The sequence below is a fragment of the Lepidochelys kempii genome, chromosome 27, assembly GCF_965140285.1.
Source record: "Lepidochelys kempii isolate rLepKem1 chromosome 27, rLepKem1.hap1, whole genome shotgun sequence".
Taxonomy (NCBI): Eukaryota; Metazoa; Chordata; order Testudines; family Cheloniidae; genus Lepidochelys; species Lepidochelys kempii.
In genome coordinates, this window is record NC_136406.1 from 18,334,816 (window position 1) to 18,358,779 (window position 23,964).

At 44.9% G+C, this 23,964-nt stretch overlaps 1 protein-coding gene across 1 annotated transcript; it reads left to right on the forward strand.

Annotated features, from left to right (window-relative positions):
- The first annotated feature begins 5,373 nt into the window (after positions 1 to 5,373).
- DHX8 (DEAH-box helicase 8) lies at positions 5,374 to 23,562 on the forward strand. Its single transcript, XM_073326403.2, has 23 exons — positions 5,374 to 5,556; positions 7,300 to 7,385; positions 8,027 to 8,099; positions 8,522 to 8,607; positions 9,573 to 9,682; positions 9,787 to 10,104; positions 10,487 to 10,631; positions 11,231 to 11,434; positions 12,284 to 12,371; positions 12,732 to 12,829; positions 13,426 to 13,573; positions 13,968 to 14,149; positions 14,540 to 14,734; positions 14,973 to 15,158; positions 15,748 to 15,958; positions 16,146 to 16,327; positions 17,131 to 17,271; positions 17,570 to 17,725; positions 18,538 to 18,675; positions 19,188 to 19,316; positions 20,788 to 20,984; positions 21,159 to 21,338; positions 21,926 to 23,562. Exons 1-23 carry the CDS (start codon positions 5,445 to 5,447, stop codon positions 22,143 to 22,145), a joined length of 3,585 nt encoding a protein of 1,194 aa, XP_073182504.1. The 5' UTR covers positions 5,374 to 5,444; the 3' UTR covers positions 22,146 to 23,562.
- Positions 23,563 to 23,964: the final 402 nt, after the last annotated feature.

The following is a 23,964-nucleotide window of genomic DNA, read 5'->3' on the forward strand; positions in this document are numbered from 1 at the left end:
TCTCTTCATCATGCCTTAAGGCAACAGCTTCAGAAACAAAGAAATGGAAAATATCTGTTGCCCTTCCCTTGGCCAGTGCAGGATTTTCCCCTATTCTATATAGGCAGCTGATACTGCAATGCAAGTGATTAGCACAGTTAGCTGATAACTGAAAGGCTGATTGATGTGCTGGTGTGCTCACTTAGTAAAGTGATGGCATCTCATAATTTATGTACCATAGTGTATTCTTCAGTACTTTGTCCAGTCCACTTATAAACGTCTTAATAGACGGTGTTTTATCACTTGTTCAGACAGAACTCAGAATCCATAGTTAGCATCGTAAAGTCTCTTACAAACATTCACCTTGGATACAAGATGCAGTATTAAAACATCAGGATTTTTTTTTTTTTACTTTTATTGACTCTATTAACATTACGTTCCCAGCTAGGACATGCTGCAGAGGAATGGTTTTGGGCTTCAGTCTCCTATGGAAAAAGTTGATTCCTGCATGACATGAACATTGATGGGATAGGACAGCAGAATCCAGCATTTCTGTTGCAATGTCGCTATGCATCTCCTTCAGACACTACAGGGACCTTTTGACTCATTAGCATATTTGGAAGCAAATTATAACCAAGGCCTGTTTCCATCAGCATTCAATTTGAATATTTATGTTCTATTTCTCTGTTCAAGGGTAATTTATTGTTCCAACCCCCTTGGGGTGGTAAGGTGCTCACTATCTGTCCAGCTGAACTGCTTTTGCCTGAAATCCAATCAAGGCTCTGAATTTCTCGTCCATCTGCCTCTCCCTCTGGCCATCAACACAAGACATTTTAGCTGCTGAATTATCATATGGTGAAGTTGGATGTCAATGCATACAAATAAGTCAGTGCTGCCAAGAGCAGAGTCCAGAGTAGCAATTAATGAAGGGATGGCAGTTGTCATTTGGCAAAGACGGGAACAGCTGCTGACCAATTTCTGTCATGCTAACGACTGGCTTTGTAAAGTCAGGGGAATGATACCCTCCTTTGATGTCTAATCAGCTGTAGTGAAGCACAGACACATGTTCACTGGAAGCGAGATATATACCTAAAGCCCCCTACAACTGTGTCCATCTTAGAGCAGATCAGCCCAACTTCTACCACTGAGACTTGGCAAAGCACCTGTAGTAATGTGTTTACTGGACACACGTAGCAAGTATAGCCATGGGATGGGGGACTTCACTAGCAGACTCTACTTCCGTAGGCAGAGAGCCGTGGAAGCAGAAATATATGCAACAGATTTATAACCATGGTTAGGATCATTATGAATGGACGAAGAGAATCCCACTGAAAAAAAATAGTGGATCCTGGAATTTAAGGGTGTCTCTGCAGTTTTGAATGTATTTAGTGCTATTTCCTAAAAATCTAAGATTTCATGAAAAGATACTAAATTTCTGCCTAGTGTCTTTTCTATTTTACTCTAATTTTCTCAGAATGGGTTCTTATCTAAGAGTTCCATAAATGCTTTTTTCCAGCAGAATACTGGGGCTGGAAGGAAATAGGGATTTTTTCTTTTCCTTCAATGCTGATACTTTGCCATTCAATTTCCCAGCCTCTCCTCCTCTCTGTCAAATGCAATATACAACAGGGTCTGGATTTTTCTTTTAAATTGCTATGTACTATTTGACAAAGGAATGCTGTGGAGACATACAGCCCTAATTTTTCTTGTGGGAAGACAGCAGACACATTTGCAGCCCATGACACATCAGTTAAGTCTCATTGACACAAAGTGCAAAACAGAAACACTTTGTACTCCTGTAATACCTTCCATCCCAGGATTTTACTGTCCACACTACAGTTGTAGTACATAAGAATGGCCATATTAGGTTAGGGCAATGATCCATCTCACCTACTAGCCTGTCTCCCAGTTTAGTGAGATCCCTTTGTTGTAACTCTCCACCATCTGTGTTGGACTTCACTGTCTTGAGTAATTTATACTGCCTGCAAACTTTATCACCTCACTGTTTACACCCTTTTTCCAGATCATTTATGAATATGTTGAACAGCACTGGTCTCAGTATAGATCCTTGGAGGACTCTGAAAAATGACTGTTTATTCCTATCTTTTAACCAGTTACTGATGCACGAGAGGATCTTGTCAAAGGCTTTCTGAAAGTCCAAGTACACTATGTCCACTACACCTCCTTTGTCCACATATTTGTTGAACCCCTCAGAGAATTCTAATAGATTGGAGAGGCATGATTTCCCTTTACAGAAGCCATGTTGACTCTTCCCCAACATGTCTGTCATCTATGTGCCTTTCCTTATAATCCATAAAGTGTTTAACAGAATCTTTTTCAAGACACAGGTCCCAGGGCCTAGGCTATGATTGAGGCAGGTACACCTGTTATCCCCTGAAACAGATAGGTACGTTGACTGTCCCTTAGAACATGATTCACAAGTGCATTAGGGATTTTATCCTTTATCTCCACTTGTAGTTATTTTCATATTCCCTCATATTTTGGACATTAGGAGTACAAAGTGTCTCACTATCCTGATCTCTTCTCTGTCACATTAGTTGCCAGCTGTTACTCATTGGGCTTGCACTCTGCTTTATGTCTCCCAGTTTCAACCTATTGTTTACTGACTTTGTTTCTGTATTTGGTAAGATTCTACCTTAGCTATGCACATTTCACTGCGGTGAGGTATATGTGCAGGGTGATAGTTCTGAACAAACTTTTCCGAACTTTTCTTCACAGTCACTCTGACACTGGTGTTTTTGGTGTATTGTATAATTTGTCTGGGATGGTTGTTTGTTCCATTGCTCAGCAGCTTAGTGCTCCTGGGCTGCAAGAGTTATGTTAGATAGCAGTGAATTTTGTTTGGATTTTGTTTGGATTTCGTTTTGGGCTCTCTAGTGCTTTAGAGAGGAGAAGTGTTTGCTGCTTCGGTTGAGGTGGCACCAGAAGCGTGGAAATCATCTACCTCTGCTCTGCAGCCCATTGAATAAATGTTGTAATAGTTACTTGCAGAGTTATGCATGTAAGGTTTCTGTGACATTTTGTCCCAGCTAGCATATTTGCTAAGGTCGGGTCCCTGCCTTCACTCCATACAATACAAAAGGTTTATATATACTGTCCAGTAGGTTTAGCAGTAGCATTATCACTGGGTTGTATTTCTCTAGTGATTTCTGTATGCCAGAGAAAGCCGACAGCTTTTTCTTCTAATGCTTTGATCCAACCCAAATGCTGATGAGTTTTTAAATTGGCCCAGGTGCCTAATTAACATACACTCAATATCTCTGTCTCTAACAAAATTTGTGTTGAGGTTTCTCCAAAAACAATGTGACTTTGTTGGTACTGGTTGCAGGATGACTTGGCAAGCCCTTGATTTGCAGTAGGCTGGCAAAATGGATGGAGATCTCATGTGCAATGGTTACCACCAGACAGTCATCATTTTATTTCTGATTGTTTAGCTGGTGCCCTAGGTAGTGGACCTAGTGAAGCAGGTAGGGTGAGGAAGGCCTGGCTCCATGTTTGTTTTCACCCTACAGTAGATGGGCTGGTGCAGGGATTTCATTGAGCCAGATGTTTTCCCTCAGACTGCTACTTTGTGGCAATTTAGGGTTCAGCCTCAGGTTCTGGAGTCAGCCTGGAAAGTTCCTGGAGCAGACGAGCTTTTTCCCTTGGTGTGTATTGTAAAGGTCTGTGAATGAGCATCCGCAGGGGAAGGTAGGGACAGAGGCTCATTCCTCAGTTACAAGCCCGAATGTAACAGGGTGACAAAATGCTGTGAAAGTGGAGGAAGAAATCGCCTCATGGATATGGGGGGCGGGGGAATCTCCTCACGGATGGGGGGCCCCACACAGTGAGGGGGAATCTCCTCACGGATACTGGAGGGGGGGCGGGGGAATCTCCTCACGGATGGGGGGCCCCACACAGTGAGGGGGAATCTCCTCACGGATACTGGGGGGGGGAACAGGGGAATCTCCTCACGGATGGGGGGCCCCACACAGTGAGGGGGAATCGCCTCACGGATACTGGAGGGGGGGCGGGGGAATCTCCTCACGGATGGGGGGCCCCACACAGTGAGGGGGAATCGCCTCACGGATACTGGGGGGGGTGGGGGAATCTCCTCACGGATGGGGGGCCCCACACAGTGAGGGGGAATCTCCTCACGGATACTAGGGGGGGGAACAGGGGAATCTCCTCACGGATGGGGGGCCCCACACAGTGAGGGGGAATCGCCTCACGGATACTGGGGGGGGCGGGGGAATCTCCTCACGGATGGGGGGCCCCACACAGTGAGGGGGAATCTCCTCACGGATACTGGAGGGGGGGGGCGGGGGAATCTCCTCACGGATGGGGGGCCCCACACAGTGAGGGGGAATCGCCTCACGGATACTGGGGGGGGAACAGGGGAATCTCCTCACGGATGGGGGGCCCCACACAGTGAGGGGGAATCGCCTCACGGATACTGGGGGGGGCAGGGGAATCTCCTCACGGATGGGGAGGCCCATACAGTGAGGGGGGAATCTCCTCACGGATACTGGAGGGGGGGGCGGGGGAATCTCCTCACGGATGGGGGGCCCCACACAGTGAGGGGGAATCTCCTCACGGATACTGGAGGGGGGGGCGGGGGAATCTCCTCACGGATGGGGGGCCCCACACAGTGAGGGGGAATCGCCTCACGGATACTGGGGGGGGAACAGGGGAATCTCCTCACGGATGGGGGGCCCCACACAGTGAGGGGGAATCGCCTCACGGATACTGGAGGGGGGGGCGGGGGAATCTCCTCACGGATGGGGGGCCCCACACAGTGAGGGGGAATCGCCTCACGGATACTGGAGGGGGGGGCGGGGGAATCTCCTCACGGATGGGGAGGCCCATACAGTGAGGGGGGAATCTCCTCACGGATACTGGAGGGGGGGGCGGGGGAATCTCCTCACGGATGGGGGGCCCCACACAGTGAGGGGGAATCGCCTCACGGATACTGGGGGGGGCGGGGGAATCTCCTCACGGATGGGGAGGCCCATACAGTGAGGGGGGAATCTCCTCACGGATACTGGGGGGGGGGACAGGGGAATCTCCTCACGGATGGGGGGACCCATACAGTGAGGGGGGAATCTCCTCACGGATATGCTCCTGAGGGGGCGATTCTCTTCACTGACACTGGGGCAGCGAATCGCCTCCCCGCAGTGCTGAGGGCAGCACTGTGCCAGGCACTACAGCTCTCTCCCCACCCCGGCCCTCCAAGAGAGCGGGAAGAAAAGGGCCAGCCCGCCAACCCAGCCACCCTAGACCATAGAGTCGGAGGCGCTGACTCCCTCCCAGGCCCCAGCCTGAGCCGCTCTAGCCAGCGCCGCCGTCTCTATGGCCAGCGCCTTGCGTGACCCCCAGCAGTGACGTACGTGACGTAGCCCCGGCGCGGCCCGCACCCGGAAGTGGATTGCGCTTTGTGAGTCGGGGGCCGGGGGCCGGGGGCCATGGGGGACCCGGCGGGCGCCGACGAGCTCGCGAAGCTCGAGTACCTGTCGCTGGTGTCCAAGGTCTGCACCGAGCTGGACAATCACCTGGGCATCAACGACAAGGACCTGGGTGAGGGGCCCGGCGGGGAGCGAGCGGCGCGGCGGGGCGGGGGGCGTCCCCTGGGGGGGGTTGAGGTGACCCCCGGGAGAGGAGGACGGAGCCGGTCGGGGGGCAGGAGCCAGGGGACCCCCCCCGGAGGAGGAAGGGGCGGGCGGCGGGAGCCGCTGCGCTGATGCGAGGCTGGGCGTTTGCCGGGACACGCGGCTGAAGTTGGATCCTGGTCCCCAGCTCCTTGTTCAGAGGCCAACGTTATTTTCAAGTCGCGGGGGGGGGGGTAGCCGTGTTAGCCTGTATCCACAGGCACAACGAGGAGAGTCCGGTGCCGCCCGAAAGACTAACAGATTTATTGGGGCATAAGCTTTTGTGGGTGAAAAACCCGCGTCTTCAGCTGCACGGAGTGAAAGTTACAGGTACAGGCATGAATATATACGGGCACATGAAGAGAAGGGAGTTCCCTTACAAGTTTCAGAGTAGCAGCCGTGTTAGTCTGTGTCCGTAAAAAGAAAAGGGGTCCTTGTGGCACCTTAGAGACGAACCAATTTGTTTGAGCATGAGCTTTCGTGAGCTACAGCTCACTTCATCGGGTGCATTCAGTGGAAACCCTTACAAGTGGGAAAACTAGTGTTGACCAGGCCAGTTCAGTCAGGGAGGATGTGGTCCACTCCCAATACTTGATGAGGAGGTGTCAATACCAAGAGAGGGAAAATTGCTTTTGTAGTGAGCCAGCCACTCCCAGTCCCTACTTAAGCCCAAATTGATGGTGTTAAGTTTGCAAATGAATTGTAACTCTGCTGTTTCTCTTTGCTCACGAAAGCTCATGCTCAAATAAATTGGTTAGTCTCTAAGGTGCCACAAGTACTCCTTTTCTTTTTGCGAATACAGACTAACACGGCTGTTACTCTGAAACCTATCTTTGAAGTCTGTTTTTGAAGGTTTTTTGTTGAAGGATGGCTACTTTTAAATCTGTTATTGAATGTCCAGGGAGATTGAAGTGTTCTCCTACTGGCTTTTGTATGTTACCATTCCTGATGTCTGAATTTGTGTCCATTTATCCTTTTACGTAGAGATTGTCTATTTTGGCCAATGTACATGGCAGAGGGGCATTGGAGGCACATGGTGGCATATATCATATTAGTAGATGTACAGGTGAATGAGCCCCTGATGGTGTGGCTGGTGGGGTTGGGTCCCATGATGGTGCAGATATGGGGACAGAGAAGGCAACAGGGTTTGTTTTCAAGAACCTCAGTGTAAGATTTACATTTTTAGAAATTTCATCAGACTAACAGGAGTGACTGTGGTAAAAAAGTAAATGTGTAATTATGTAAATATTTATTATATAATCAAATAAGGAATTGGGAACAAGGAACCAGCTTCAGCCTCATTGCCCTGACACGTCCGTTATTGATTGTGTGTATTGTGGTAGTATCTTTGAGCTCCAGTAGTTGTGCTAGGCGCTGAACAAACATAGACAAAAAGACAGTCCCAGCCCCCAAAGAGTTGACAGTCTGAGTTAGAAAATGAGCTCTCCTCTCATCCTGAGACACAATCCCTCCAGGTCTGGGTTCCTGAAAATGGACTTAAGGCAGTGTAGATAGAGAAACTTGCACTGCTGCAGACCATGCATTCCATGTTCTCTGGCTAGATGAGGGACTTCAGGTTGCCAAGCCAGCCCCTTTCCTCAGAGTGAAATGCATGTGACCTGACTTCAAATTATTTTTGTTTGTTTCACTCTCAATCACTTTTTCTTTGCAGCTGAGTTTGTGATAAATCTTGCTGAGAAAAACACCACATTTGACACATTCAAGACTGCCCTTACAAAGAATGGCGCTGAGTTCACAGTAAGTGAGATATGAACACAGAGAGAATCTTTTATTTAAAAGAGAGTTGCAAGGATTAAGTAAACACAGAGAGAATCTTTTATTTAAAAGAGAGTTGCAAGGATTAAGTATTTGTGTTTATTAATGTGCAATTATTTTCATTTAATAGTTCATACATGCTGGCTTCCACACACTTCTGTCTAATTAAGCGTTATTTAACTTTGCTTGATGCAGTCTGTGAAGCACTATGCAATTTTGAAGACTCATTTGGGCTCTTTGGTGTCTTATTACTATGCATATGTAGTGCAAGAAAAACAACGTGTCATGAAAACAAACTTTTTATGGTGCTCACACACCAGGCTGATAAGTACCTTAGAAACAGGTCAAAATGATTGTCCTAGTTAGAACCAGTGACTGGTGTGGAGAGTCACTTAAATGGAATTTTCATAACGTTGTAAAATCAAGTCACTTTTTGTCTTAGTTCTTTACAACTGAACTTTTATGGTGTACGTGTGATTTCTTGTGGCTATGGCCCTATACGTCTACATCTTTAGAAGTTGGGATTGAGCTTTTGTTCCCTGCTAACAAATCCTCCTTGTGCTAATGTGCAAAAATATTGCAATCACTTAAAAAAATCTTCTGTGCTTTATCAAATTTTTCAGGACTCCCTCATTAGTAATTTGTTACGTCTCATACAGACAATGCGGCCTCCAGCGAAGCCATCTACAGGCAAAGGTAAATACAGTCTCACTGCTCCAGCAGCTCAATAGAAAACAGACCTAACCCTTTCAGCATCTGCTGGACATTGTGGGTATGACAGATGAAATCGCTATTCTTATATCTTATCTACTATCATTCCAGTGGAGTTCTCTGTGTTACATGAAGTGCTGGTGCAAAGCTTTGGGGCTACTCGAAGAGAGCCTGAGTCAGTGCAGAATTCAGAATATTGCATATTTTGCTATCTCATTTAATCAGAATTTCCTTTGTGAGGGGAAATGTAGTTACTTTTAATTCACCTTTTAAAAGCTGCAGTAAAATTTACATTCAGAGATGAAATGAATACTCCGTTTCAGAAATGACAGTAGAAAATTATTCTAGCCATGTGATAAAGGTGCACTTCTAACTTTTTTTTTTACCCTTTTTTATTCTAAAAACAGAGGTAGTTGTCAAACCCAAAACAGAAAAGGAAAAGCTGAAGGACCTGTTCCCAGCCCTTTGCAGGCCAGACAATCCCACCATCAGGGTAAGGATGCAATTTCACACATTAACAATCAGTGAATGGAAATATGCTTGTTTTCTCACTCTTGGTTTGCAGTTGCTACATTAACATAACCATCTATATTGTGCTTCTAATGCATAAAATGTGATGGGGTATGAGAAATGAAAATGCAGAATGGAGTGGGAAGTAAGTAGTTGGTTTGGGATTGCTGGAGGTTAGTTGCAGGGGACTATTGCTAATATAGCTCTCTTAGGGCAAACATTGCTTTGCAGAACACCCAACAAAACAAGGACCCTACCCTGACAAATTCACAGTCTAACTCAGACAACATAATAAGCAGATAATGTTTCAGGTGCAAGACTGCCTGGTGACACTGAGACCACTGTAGGACACTTTGTTTAAGGAGTGGTTTTGAAGGAACGTGTTTGGCACCTGAGATTGAAAGGCCCTTATACACCTACTATAAGGGGTTGCATGATAGAAGGTACAAAGAGCAGGAAAGCTGAAGATGGTAGATTGGACAGAAGATCCAGAAGAGTGCAGAGGAAGAGGTGGGAACTGTGCAGAGGTTTGAAGGTGAGGTGGATGAAATGAATTATTAGCATATACCTTTAATCAGATTGGGAACTGTAATAAGCATCTACTTATGGAGAAGTTAATTTGTGTCAAAACTTTAGGATTAAAATCTAGGCTACCCAAGATGCCTACTAGTAACATGCATATTAAAGTTTCAGTAACAATTTTAAAAAGTCAGTCTCCAAATTCATACATAGAGGCAGACCTGGTAGAGCCATGTGGCAGAGAAGGCTTTGGCGTTGAGACTCCTGGTTAATGATCCCCATATCTTTGCTTCTTTACATCACATTTTCTCTGATCTTTTCTCCTACTTTCCTTCTTTCTGGTGATTGTCCCATTGCACAGATTAATGCTCTGTGCTGGTGATAGGATTTTAATCAGCCATTTTAAAGAGGTATTCTCTGTGTCTATAGACTATGCTGGATGAAGATGATGTGAAAGTGGCTGTTGATGCTCTTAAGGAACTTGAAGCTTTAATGCCTAGTGCAGGTGGGCAGGAAAAACAAAGGAATAATGACCGCCGGTAAGTTTCCAGCGCATCTCTGGGCCATGGCTAGCCAGTAAATTTTCTGTCTGCATGACCTTCTCTTGTATGAAAGTTGAACACAGATTGTTAATGTTTGCTAGGGCAAAAAAGAAGAGGAGGAGTCGCAGTCACAGCAGAGACAGGGACAGGAAACGGAGACACCGATCCCATTCCAGGTCACGTTCTAGGACTCTGGATAAGAACAAGGGGAAATCCAGATACCGCTCAAGGAGCAGGAGTCTGAGTCCCAGCAGGGACCGTAAGGATCGAGAGAAATATGCAGAGAAGAGCAATGACAGATGGAGGGACAAGCATGTGGATCGGCCCCCACCTGAAGAGCCTTCGATTGGAGAAATTTACAACGGCAAAGTCACAAGTATAATGCAGTTTGGGTGCTTTGTGCAGCTGGAAGGATTAAGGTACCCATCTCACCTTCACAATGAGCCATTATCACTTCTTGTACCATCATCCTTCCTTTGTGTATTATAAACATTGGCTTCAATTTCAGTTATTAATATGACTTAAAAAAAAAAAAGGAAAAAAGGTATGATGCCTTATTAGGCGAAGGCAGGTATGCCAGTGATACACACTGCATTTCACAACCACAGTGAATTTTCTCTTTCAAAAAAGTAAAGCTGACAGTAAAGAATGTTCCTCTTTCCAGAGACAGTTTATAAACACAGTAAAACCTCTCAGCACTAAACGTTTTAAGACATTTAAGTGCTTAAATGATATGTGAAGAGTTGGTTCCCAGAGTAATATACAGTATCTCATGCTCTTCTCTCCACGTGTGACCCACAGGAAACGCTGGGAAGGCTTGGTTCATATTTCTGAACTTCGCAGAGAGGGACGTGTTGCTAATGTTGCTGATGTTGTGAGCAAAGGTCAAAGAGTAAAGGTCAAAGTGCTATCATTTACTGGGTCCAAAACCAGCCTGAGCATGAAGGTATGGAAGAATTTTATAGATCAAATTATGGTGGAGAAAGAGAGTGTTTACAGTTCTAGTATTTCAAATATTGCTGTACACTAACTTGAATCCCTTCAAAGTATCATATTTTAATACTTAAAGCCTGTAAGTTATAGTTCTGTATTTATGCCACCCATTGGTTCCTACTCCTGTTTTCTCCACATGTTCTTTTCAGATGCCTTGCATATAAAGATTCTAAACATTCAACTCTGTTTGTACCACTCATTGAACCAAATAAAGTGGTAACTTTGAAGTCTTTAGTCAGGTGCCCAGACAGACCCCAAGCTGTCGTTTATGCCCATCCTCCATTCACTGCATGAGAAAGGCATTTTATTTTAAATTACAGGCTACAATGTGTTTCTGATCACAGACTACTTAATCACTTCTGAGATGTTAATTTAAAAAACAAACAATAGTGAAATGTCTTCACATACATGGGCTGTGTTTGGGCTTGGCCCCTCTGGGAAACGGAGAGATCCTTGCCTTTATATGCTTGGTAGAGGAAGGAGGTCCAGGTCAGGTATCTCGGGAAAAGGTGGGACAGTGATTAATAAATTTGTCAATCATATTTGATATAGGATGTTGATCAAGAGACTGGGGAAGACTTGAACCCAAACCGACGCAGAAACCTAGTTGGAGAGACCAATGAAGAGACCTCTATGAGGAATCCAGACAGACCCAGTCACCTCTCCCTGGTGAATGCCCCTGAAGTGGAGGATGATAGCCTTGAACGGAAGCGTCTCACCCGGATTTCAGACCCAGAGAAATGGGAAATCAAACAGGTGTAAAGCACTACCAACTCATACTGGGGTGTCTGGGGCGATGTCATTCAGTGTGGTTGTAGGGGAGCTTCAAAGATTACCATCCAGCTTCCCATTTTTCTTAATAGTCCATGGTTTCTTGGGTACATCCTCCTCACTGATATAAGCTGTCTGAAATATGGGTTTCCCAAGCTCTGACCTCATAAGGCTTTGAGTAGTCTTTGGCTAATAGTGTGATCCAGTTAAGTGTAAGACTAGTGTCTCTCTTTGCCAGTATTCAGAACCCCCCGCAGGGATCCATAATGGAATGTGGAGCCTCTCACTCCTATATCCCTGATTCATAAATCTGACCAGTGCTTTTAATAACTGACACATCTTTGTTAGAAGCGTCACTTGTCATTCCAGCATCTTTCACCACTAAAATCCAGGAAAGACAAGGTGTCAGAGATTAAAAAGCCCGTTTAGGCATACTAATGCATCTCTGCTGATGCTGGGTTGTTCCAGGCAGCACATCTACCAATGTTGTGTCCAGAGAAGTTTTAAAGTCACAATTGAATTCTTTTGGGAGGAGTCTACAACCCAGTATATCACCTTGTTGGGATGTATTATCTGATATTAATTGTAAATGTCCTTTTCTTAATTTCATCCTATTTTTTCCTATTTATACTGTGTTGTACCACACTAATAGGCACTAGTCCCCTCAGACAATCCCAGTGCCACAGTGTCCTGGGAGAACTTACACTTCCTATCTCTTTGCAAAGTGAACCCTTCTTTCATCCCAGAGAGCTGTAGAATCTTAAATGGGCCAGTCTACCCTTGAATGATGTTCACATGTGGGAACTAATCCTCCCCTCTCCATTCCTTTCCCAGATGATTGCTGCTAACGTGCTCTCGAAAGAAGAGTTTCCTGACTTTGATGAGGAGACTGGGATCCTCCCTAAAGTTGATGATGAAGAAGGTAATATTGTCTGGTAGTTTCACTGTGGGTATAATAGATTCCTTTCTGTGTATGCGATCTATGCAAAAAGGAGCTTCTGATGCAAGCAAGTGTAAGGAGTTTGAGTTAGCAGTAGCTCTAAACACCTGGAGCTGGCAGGTGTGCTGGTTCCCTTTGGTTAATGAAGTGCTGGTTGCCTTTGGCCGGGAGCTCTCTCCTTGCCTGTGACATTTTTACCTTTGTAGAATATGTAATTATACAGTAAACAGGATGCACAGAAAACACTTCAGCAATGTAGCTTCCTTTTCCTGCGGTGGAAGTTTGTTTGAAAAAAAGCTGCATCTGTCTCCTTGTTAAACCTGAATTATTTGTGTGTTTTAGATGAGGACCTTGAGATTGAGCTGGTTGAAGAAGAGCCACCATTCCTGCGAGGGCATACCAAGCAAAGCATGGATATGAGTCCCATTAAAATAGTGAAGGTAAGAGATTTCAGACTAATGATTGAAAACTTGCATGGTGGTTTTATGTAAATGCTCTGGAATTAGCAATAATGAGTGGAATCTTGGTATCCATAGCCCAGAAAATCAGGAGCGCTGGGCTGGAGATCTTTTTTTTATTATACATAGTTGGGTTTTAATTTCATTGGTAATAGTGAGATGAGATCATGGAATAGAAATGCAAGGTTAACATGCGGCCTACATTTAACAGAAAATGAGGTAGAACCAAGCGGTGTTCTGCCCCACTCATCCTCTTGTTTTTGATGAGGTGTGGATAGCCAGGAAACTATCCTTCTCACCTCAGTACCAGTAAGCTCATCCTTGATTGGACTATGAAGGGAGTCTGCTATTTTACAGTCACAGCCACCTGCATCCTGGAAATCTAGCCATCAAAAATATTTCTGCATTTGTGAAATAATAAAGTTTTAAAAGCCTTTGAAGTAGTTGTGGGAAAGAGATTGCCTTCAAGCTTGAGGACAGATGGGCTGGGCTGTAATAAAGGTGTACAGAGGAGAGGGGTAGTAAAGGCTCCAGGACTGGATAGTGCTTGTAATTGTATGTTGTTTTTTGTTCTTCAGAATCCTGATGGCTCCTTGTCCCAGGCCGCAATGATGCAAAGTGCTTTAGCCAAAGAAAGGCGAGAACTCAAACAAGCTCAAAGGGAAGCAGAGATGGACTCTATCCCCATGGGACTTAATACACACTGGGTGGATCCTCTTCCTGACGGTGTGTTCTGACTTGTCTTTGTTTAAGTATCTACTGTGCCATTCACTGTGGGAGCTGAACCATTCCAGGAGAGTATCTTGGTGTCTATGTATGTGGCCGCTTCACTTAAGACTTTTTTCATCTTGAGCTTAGCTTATATGTTTAGTCTTCTAGTCAAAGTGTGATGGGAGAGTGGACTGAGCATATTACCAAGTGATGCACAGATGGAACTATGGCAAAAATCGTAGTAGGCCCAAAATCACAATCAATATGCCAGAACAGCTCATTCGAATTCTAAACAGGCAGATTGTAGTGTTATCTATAAAATGCCTTTTTACTGTATCTAGCTCATTACTGCATTTGTGCCATGTGAGCTGAAGAGCGATAACTAAATTCTCTCTTTTTTTTTTCTTAGTGGATGGGAGACAAATAGCTGCCAACATGCGGGGTATTGGAATGATGCCCAATGATATCCCAGAGTGGAAGAAACATGCATTCGGTGGCAACAAAGCCTCCTATGGTAAAAAAACCCAACTTTCCATCATTGAGCAGAGGGAGAGTCTCCCAATCTTCAGATTAAAGGAGCAGCTGATTCAGGTAAGTCCCATGCAGGAACCGCCTTCTCCTTGGAGTGGGAAGGATTAATATGAATGTTACTGGGTCTGTTTATTGACAAATTAGTAGCCACTTGAGAGTTTTAAGAATGAAATTGTATTTTAAAATCATAATTTTTCTCTGTAAATCTTTATAAAACTGCAGTAGGGCCAATATTGGAGCTAAGATCCCAAATGACACAAGTCTTTATGGCAGGGTGAGTCCTCTGAGTGGTCAAAGAGTTTACTGGCTTGCTGGTTAGCAAGACCTAGGCCAGAACACTTTGTCCGAGCCAGCATGAGTGAGGGCACTTGGGGGCTACATCTAGTCTTAGATTGACTGTATTTAAAAAAAAGAATCCTAACAAGCACTTTCTAACATGTCCTCTTTCAGGCAGTTCATGACAATCAGATCCTGATTGTTATTGGTGAGACAGGCTCTGGGAAAACGACACAGATCACCCAATACCTGGCTGAGGCAGGTTACACGTCAAGAGGAAAGATTGGGTGCACCCAGCCTCGCAGAGTGGCTGCAATGTCTGTTGCCAAGAGAGTGTCTGAGGAGTTTGGTTGCTGTTTGGGACAGGAGGTAAAGTTCTGTGTTGGAGGAGGCAGCTGCATAAACACGATGAAAAGTGGGGAAAAATCAGTAATGGGATAACTGACCTATGGTCTATGGCAAGTTTGAATTGAGGGGCAGAATAACTCAACCTGGGATTATCATTGCCAACAATTTTGTTTCATCAATTCAGTTAGTTTAGTGTAAGGGGTGGAGACATAATTACTCATTCAAACCCATTGTTCTGCTTCCATCTCTTGTTTGGTAGGTTGGCTACACGATTCGATTTGAAGACTGCACTAGCCCCGAGACCGTCATCAAGTACATGACGGATGGTATGTTACTGCGGGAGTGCCTGATTGACCCGGACCTGACCCAGTATGCCATCATCATGCTGGATGAGGCTCATGAGAGGACCATTCACACTGATGTGCTCTTTGGGCTTCTGAAAAAGGTAATGTTATGTTTGGCCCCTGGTCTCTCCGCAGGTTATATCAGGAGAGAATGCAGGAAGACAGGCATGTCTGCCTTTTGAGACCCTCATGTCTTAAAACGGTCAGTTGTGAGAACTGAGCTATGGTTGAAGGTGACTGTGCCTTTACAGGAGTAGTTCACCTGGTCTTAGCTCTGACTGTAAATTAAATGGAGTTTTGGCAACAGATGAAGGTCATTTAATTCAGAACATTTCTGGGGATGAATAGGCAACTCTCTCAGAATAAGGAAACAGTCTCACTTAACCCAGTCTGCCTCTCACAAAAGGTCTCTGTGCTGGGAGTTCCCTTAACTAGGAAAAAAGAGAAGTGTATTTTAAATATGGCCTTAGCTTTAAATTGCATGAGATTCTGGCCTTTTGCCTCTCTGAGAAGGACAGTGTATCCTCCTTTGCATTTAGATGATTCTGCGAATCCACCAAAGTCCCTGAGGTGATTGAAGCCTCTTGTTACCTGGAATAAAATGTAACTGAGCGAAGGGGCTTGTTGAAGCCCTTATTTATTGCCCTTGTCACTATTAACGTGGTATGGGAATGTTCTCTCCTGCTACAGACTGTGCAGAAACGTCAGGATATGAAGCTGATTGTAACTTCGGCAACATTAGATGCTGTGAAATTCTCCCAGTATTTCTATGAAGCTCCAATCTTCACAATTCCTGGCAGAACATACCCTGTGGAAATTCTGTACACGAAAGAACCAGAGACTGATTATCTGGATGCGAGTCTGATCACAGTGATGCAGATCCATTTGACGGAGCCACCAGGTAAGTTTGATAAAATTTGGCGGTGGCAGGGTCCTGTGTCATGGGGTCATATGGCTTGATAAGGAGCACATCTGAACGGGAGATCTTTCTACATGGAAGAGAAGAGGGGAAGAAGGAAGCAAAGGGAGTGGTTAGACAGAAGTTGTGTGGAGCAGGATTAATTCTGTTGACACATTCCCTTTTGTAGGTGACATCCTAGTGTTCCTGACTGGTCAGGAGGAGATTGATACAGCTTGCGAGATCCTTTATGAGAGAATGAAATCTCTAGGACCCGACGTGCCAGAGTTAATTATCCTTCCCGTGTATTCAGCTTTACCTAGCGAGATGCAAACCAGGATCTTTGACCCAGCCCCACCAGGCAGCAGGAAGGTAATGCCAGGCAAAGGGCGGCTTCCCCCTCTGATGAAACACTTAATAGTGGGACTTGTTACACTGTTCATTCCATTCAGAATCTTATTTGCTATGGGTTGGGGAGGAGAGTAATTATAGACTATGCTCTGTAGCTTTGAAACAGCAGCTCTTATGTGGCTTAACTCACAGAACTTTTCTTGGCCAATTCTCCATTTTTTGGCATTTAAGTATTCTTCTGTTTTATTTTAACCCAAACCCTTTTGCGCAGAATTGCTTTATAAATAACATTGATTCAGCAGAAAGATTCTCTAGATGCTACCTTTCAAGGTCATTGTTGTCCTCTGCGGAAATCGGAGTTTCTGAAAGGTGTGTCTAGAAGCAGCTCCCAGAGGATGGCAGTAATTGTCTTGAAGCACGTTCTGTGGTAGTTTCTTGTCTCATAAGGGCTATGTTGCAGAGCCAGGCAAAAAAATACTTTTTATGGATCACATAAAATTATTTGAGCAGAAATTGGTAACCTTTTCCTTGTTTTTATCAATGAGTTCCACTGTGTTCACATCACGTACTGCCCTAAAGCTTAAAACAGGGTGCAAATGTTTAAAATCTGGCCATTTTTATGGGTGAAAGGAGAACTCTGCTCACACATATTGGCAGGAGAATAATCAATAATTTTAAATCATAGCAGTTGTGTCAGCAACAGTCTGATTATACCATATTGAATGGTTTGTATAAACAGAGCAACACTCGTTTAGCTTAGTTCTGTTTCTGTCTGGTTGGCAAGCAGAGATAGTATCTGAATCAGACTGTACTCTTGCTTACAGGTTGTCATTGCTACCAACATTGCTGAGACCTCCCTGACTATTGATGGAATCTATTATGTGGTAGATCCTGGGTTTGTGAAGCAGAAAGTGTATAACTCCAAGACTGGAATTGATCAGTTGGTGGTTACACCAATTTCCCAGGTACACAGCATATGTTTGATAATGTATGGGAAGTAAATCTGTGGCTTAGAGGAAATTTTATGGAAACAAGGTGGGGAAATAAATACCACTTTCCCACACACAATGTCTTGCATCACACTCAGACTATGTTTAGCGCATCATGTCTCCTTGCATTGCGTTAGGAGCCCCCTAATAATGTTAACAGAACTGCAGACAACTAACCCTTCATTCCTCTCTCACTTAGTCTCTTGACTGAACCATTGTCCTGGATAATGCTTACTTGCCTCTGAGATGTTGTGTTCCCTCTGAAATCCTACAGGCACAGGCAAAGCAGCGAGCAGGAAGAGCTGGAAGAACAGGGCCAGGAAAGTGTTACAGACTCTACACGGAGCGCGCTTACCGAGATGAAATGCTAACCACCAACGTGCCTGAAATCCAGAGAACAAACTTGGCCAGCACAGTGCTCTCCCTTAAGGTAGGAATCAGTGTCTCATTATTTTGCTGAAATACAGCCAATGTGATTGTAATTTCCACCCTTTTACTAAATGCAAATGGATAGGAAGGAACACTGTACCATTGGCAGAGCTATAGCTCGCTCTCCACTTCTTTCTCCCAGGGGGTTATAACTTAGACTCAGACTTAGCTTTACAGATATCAGTCCCAGAAAAGCCATTCTTTACACACAACCTGAAAGCCATATTTCATTGCAAGTTCTAGAAATGGAAAGCCCCAGGAGTCTTAGTCGAATCATACGTTTCCATGCCCTGTTATAAAAAAACAAACAAAACCCTTTATAAAATACACATACATTTCTCAGGCCATCACCTCATAGGCGAGGACTTCTCTTTCTGGGGTCGTGGTAGTTGTGTCTTTTTCAAATATATGTATATAAAGATCTATAGAAGACCGTACCCTCTGAGAACTGCAGTCGGCTAAGTAACTGTCCAAGATGTGAGAGTCATAGATGTTACAGATGGCACGGAACTATTAAGTCACCACACATCTCCCTGGTGTTAGTGCAGGATTGTTCACTATTGCACCTTTACTAGAACTTTTCCCTGTTTTGGTTTTTGTCCCAAGGGATGGAATAATGTGCCCACTGGGATTTGTGATTACACTGGAGATAAGGCACGAACCCTGGGCACAAGGTCTAAGCAGCACTGATAAACTCTTGGTTTTGGCTTTTGACTCATTTTTTGATGCTCTCGGAGATGTCTCTACTTATGGAGCCTGGTTTCCAGTTTCTTTCCTGGTGTCTCTTACCCTTAGATTTTCACTCTATTTCAGGCTATGGGGATCAACGACTTGCTGTCCTTTGATTTTATGGATGCTCCCCCGATGGAAACACTAATCACTGCCATGGAACAGCTCTACACCTTGGGAGCCCTGGACGATGAGGGGCTGCTCACTCGACTTGGGCGCAGAGTAGGTTAAATATCATGCCTCTGAACATTGGTTGCATTGTGTTCTCCGGCTGGCCTGGGTGTAGCTATCCATAGGGGTCATTGCCACTGTCAGTGATTTCTCTCTGTGGTCTTGTGCATTCTTAGTCAACCCAAAGCCACACTTCCCCACTAGCAGTTGGCCTTTGCAGACAAGTAGTAAATAATATTGCCTTTTCTGCTTCCCAGTGGAATAGTGCCATTTTCTCTTGTAAGTGAGTTCCATTTTACACGTGTCTAAAAATCCCCTGTAAGTGTTGGGCTGCTCTGATCATGTAGATGGCAACGGTCATCTGCTCTGTGCCGAATAAACCTCCCCTAGGTAGTGGGCAGTGCCGTGTTAGGGAAACACTCAATGGCATCGTCTTCTCTCCCATTAAGGTTTAGTTACCTCTAACTGAAATGAGTCTGGCCTATTTTCTGATCTTGTGAGACCTCTTAAAGCCTTGCTTCAGCACCACTGAAAATATATGTTGTTGTCCTTTATTCCTGCAGATGGCAGAGTTCCCTTTGGAGCCCATGTTATGTAAGATGTTGATCATGTCTGTACATTTGGGATGCAGTGAAGAAATGTTAACTATAGTCTCTATGCTGTCTGTACAGAATGTGTTCTACAGACCAAAGGTAAGGAATTCAGGCCTATGTGCTGTAGTGCCCAGCCCTGGTTGCATGGTGAGAAGCAGGAATCTGGTGGTGGTTATTGAATGCATCTGGTGTAATGGTACGTGTGTACTCCCCCAGACAAGACCATAATTAAAGGGTTCATTGGATCACATATTGCAAAGCTAATTTACCTCTTTGTTACATGCCCCCTAGCTGTGGATGTTTGATGCCACTTTGCCCTCGGGGAAGTGAAAGTTGGAGGCTTTGCTTTTTTCTTGTCTTCTCAACAGTAAATGAAACAACATTAGAACCTGCCATCTCCTGCTTTGGAATTCGGAGCCATTCTTGTAGGGTGGCTGGAGGAACCCTGTTCCCCTCCCAGAGAAACAGAAATGGTTTCAGAATGAAGTTACACATCATAAGCCCCTCCTGCGCTGACCCTCTTCTTGCACCTCTGGTCTGCAGGCTGTGGTGGTGACATGGCTGCTCCTTATCAGACTCCTTTTGGATCTGTTATTTCTTCATTATAATGTCCTATTGCTGTCTGATTCAATGACCTCAGTGTGTGTTTGATATCCCAAGGCTACATCCATGGAGTTGAGAAACATGGACCTCTCTGCAGAGCCTATTGATTAGGCCTGGTCTACACTGAAAAGTTATATCGGCATAGCTACATCAGTCAGGGGTGTGGAAAAACCATACCCCCGACTGACATAGTTATGCTAACAAAACCTCCAGTGAAGACGCAGCTATGTGGAGAGAGAGAGAGAGTGCTTCTGTGAACGTAGCTAATATCATTCAGGGAGGCGGTTTTCCAAAACGTACAGAAAAACTCTGTTTGTTTGTGTAGGGGGGCTGTGCTGGCATAGCTATGCTGACAGGATTGTCATATAGTCTCCATAGTGTAGAAATACACTCTGTCATTGAATGTCCGATTTCTAAGCAACAAAAATTTGACTAGTTCTATGCATGCAACACAGTGCAGCCGACAGCGTAAGTGAGCCATATGTCCTGTAGTATCATTTCAAGAATAGTTAGGGTGAGGAAAGAGAAGGGTGCTTCAGGAAAGACCCAGTGTTGCAGGTTCTCTGCTCTAGCCCTCCCCTCTTGTGAGAGAGGAGAGGAGGGGTCTGCAGCATGTCTGTGTTTTCAGGTAGGAGCTGTGCTTGTCTTTTTCAAGTTTAACATTGTGTCATAATGGTAATGCCTTAATCATAGGGGTCCAGTTCAGCCCTGGTGTGGGCAAGGGACCTCCCATTGACCTGCAGGGCTGAGTCTGATCTGCAGTGCTTTGTATTTAATCCTTTACAAAAAAGCCAGTATGCTGTGTATGCATCTCAGCCTTGCACTGGTTAAACATGGGGCTGTCCATTTAGTAGCACATAAGAACATGCAGTATTTGGGCATAAAGAAGAACCAGTGCCCCGTTGCCAGGGGTACATGATACTTTCTCTAAAACACACATGTGATGGAAACGTGTTTTGTGTGTCAGGATAAACAAGCACTTGCTGACCAGAAGAAAGCCAAGTTCCACCAGACAGAAGGGGACCATCTCACCCTGCTGGCTGTCTACAATTCCTGGAAGAATAATAAGTTCTCGAATCCCTGGTGCTATGAGAATTTTATCCAGGCCCGGTCCTTGCGCAGGGCACAGGACATCCGTAAACAAATGCTGGGCATTATGGACAGGTGAGCAAATCCAGCAGAGGGCAGGAACTGGTTCTGCCTTTTTTTTTTTAAAAGCATTCTTGTCCTTTAGCAGTAGCTGATTGGCGCTTGCTGTTTGGGTGTTATGGTGTCTGTGCTTTGCACACCAAACACGGGGGCCCACTAAATTCTTTCTTTATGACTCTCTTCTGGCAGACACAAGCTGGATGTGGTGTCATGCGGGAAGGCAACAGTGCGAGTCCAGAAGGCCATCTGCAGCGGTTTCTTCCGAAATGCAGCAAAGAAGGACCCCCAGGAGGGGTACCGGACTCTCATTGACCAGCAAGTGGTCTATATTCACCCATCCAGTGCCCTCTTCAACAGGCAGCCAGAATGGTAGGAAAACAGGGACTCTTCATTCTAAGTTTAATTCTCAATTCTACAGCTAGAAAGTCCTCAGCATGGGTTATACATAAAATACAGACCAAAATCTGTGAATGCTCCAATACTTCCGTGATGGGCATGGAACGAGAATAGAGACCAAAGAGACAGACTGTGGTCTGTTCTCAGCTCCTGAGCAGACGTGTACAGGACATATGAGGTGCTACAATCACTGCAAAGCAAGGCTGTCTGGAGTCCTGCCTCCAGCTGTCCTGTTGTGCCTCTCCTCCAGGTATGGAGTTCAATGCAGCCGCATAAGTCAGCAAGAGGGGGATCCTGACATTAAACCAAGCAGCTCCATGCTGCAGAATGCGGGAGATGCATGAGAGAGGCTTTCTGCTGGGGGTGGCTCTTTTTGGATCTGGTGAGCCTGGAGGTGGTGATGAAGGGGGAAGGAGAGTTAGAGAACTGGACCAAGGGGGACAGGTCTCGAGCACCCCTGACATGAGATGAGGTCTTCAGCCCCAAGGACCTTCTCATTGTTAAGAACCATTAATTTCCCCTTCTGCAAGCATTAATATTGCTATCTTCTCTCTCTACAGGGTGGTCTATCACGAGCTGGTGCTGACCACCAAGGAGTATATGCGCGAAGTGACCACCATTGACCCACGCTGGCTGGTGGAATTTGCACCAGCCTTCTTCAAAGTCTCTGATCCAACCAAACTGAGCAAACAGAAGAAGCAGCAGCGGCTTGAGCCCCTGTACAATCGCTATGAGGAGCCCAATGCCTGGAGGATCTCTCGTGCATTCAGGAGGCGATGAGCCTGGCTCTGGCATGGGTTGCTGTTGGCGAAGTGTTCCTGGCGGCTGAGATTCTGCACTGTTTTAAAATCCCCTTTTCAGGACACATGCAGTTGAACCCAAATCCAGTTGCAGCTGAAATCCAGACTGATTCAGGCTTTAATTTATTTCCTATTCACTTTGTAAATATCTTCATTATGGGCCAAAAGAACTGGACAATATCACTGATTCATGTCCTCTGCCCTTGGAACTGCTACAGTTAGCAGGTCACTTCTCATGTCCAGGCTCACTCAGGTGTGTTGTATCACTTCCTCCTACTTCCAACCGTTTGAAAATCTAAAGGCTTAGAAATCTGGGCACTAATCAACAAATGAGGCAATGATCTAAAAACCAATTGTTTGTCAACTTGATCGTCTCCCATCTGACTGGATCTTCAGATGCTAGAATGGCCTGAGTTTCTAGCCACTCTGAAGAGGGATTGATTTCAGCCGACACTCCTGTCACTGCTCTTGGACAATGACTGATTTTCTTTGGCAGGCTTCACCACTTGTGGTCAACTTTAACTTTTCCATTTTCTTACCTGCTGTAACTATTTGTCTCTTACTTGAAATCAAAAACTCCTGCAGCCAGCTGTGGAGAGAGATTTAGAGTATGTGGTTTGGAATAAGGTGGAAGAGATCCCCTGAAACCCAACCCGAGTGTGTGTTATACTTGGACAATGGCGCAGGTCAGACTGGTGGTCTTATCTTTCATCAGCATCTCCTGTGCACTGAAAACTAGAATATCACATGTTAATTAACCACATCCACTCTGCAGCGCAGCTCAGTCTGTGAACTTAAATGGTTACAGATGTCCCAGAGAGAGATTTTCTACACAGTGTGTCATGTGCTTTGTTTCTTCTGACAACATTAGGTGACATCACAACTGGCTTTTTTTTTATAGAATATTTTCTTAGGTCTAAAGGTGCATTTTCAGCAAAAACCTGCTAGAACAGTTGTTATGAAAATGTAATTCCAGAATGACTGAAGCTGTACATAAACTTGCTTTATTTTCTTTTTGTTATTCTAATGCCGGTGCTCAGACCTGCCTTTTCAAAGCTGGAAATAGCTATCTGGCTCCAGAACTAGAGAGACCCAAACTTTGTATCTTTTCTCAAGTTGGTGTATTTACGAAGTAACTGGTGAAAAGTGCACAGAAGAGCTGACTGGTTTGATTTATACCTGACTCTGTGAGCTACAAGACACCACGGTGCTTGCTCACTGAAAATTGGCTACACCTGAAATCTGCATCTGTCTGTAAAGAGGGCAGTGAGAGGGATGGCATAGATATTGTTTTTAATATGTTGTACAAATGGCCTAAATTCCTTAGAAGCCTTCACAAAGAAAATTTATTATAAAAATAAACTTCTGAAACAGGAAACTGTTTCAGCATCAAATAAGCACTAGGGGTTTGTCCTTTTGGTGGTAACAGAATGGCTTCCAACCTGGTAAAACCTCTTTGTGCTGCTGTACCTGTTACCAGTGAAACTTTGTGTTTGAACCACATTTTTAAAAAGCCGGTGGAAGATATGGGATATATTAACTGAGGGCTCAGGTCAGACAGCAGTGGGGCTTTGAGGCAAGGTCTCTTCATTCCAAATTCTTTTTTATTTTTCTCCCTGTTTGGAACAGTATTTTGTTTCCTTGGCTGGCTTGGCAGCTTGGCCCTTCTTTGGTAGGGGAATCAAGACAGCGCACACATGCCTTCTAGAACTGAACTATGAAACAGGCGTGTTGGTTTACATATAACTCTTTGCAATAGGCTTTATAGACCTGTCCTGCTTGGAACAACTCAGAGCATC

What these genes read in the sequence shown, in the direction of transcription:
- DHX8 (XM_073326403.2), top strand. Translation starts at nt 5,445, where the DNA reads ATGGGGGACCCGGCGGGCGCCGACGAGCTCGCGAAGCTCGAGTACCTG. An exon ending in GTTGCTGTTTGGGACAGGAG is followed by an intron (nt 14,735 to 14,972) that starts GTAAAGTTCTGT and finishes CTTGTTTGGTAG; the next exon opens with GTTGGCTACACGATTCGATT. An exon ending in TCTTTGGGCTTCTGAAAAAG is followed by an intron (nt 15,159 to 15,747) that starts GTAATGTTATGT and finishes CTCCTGCTACAG; the next exon opens with ACTGTGCAGAAACGTCAGGA.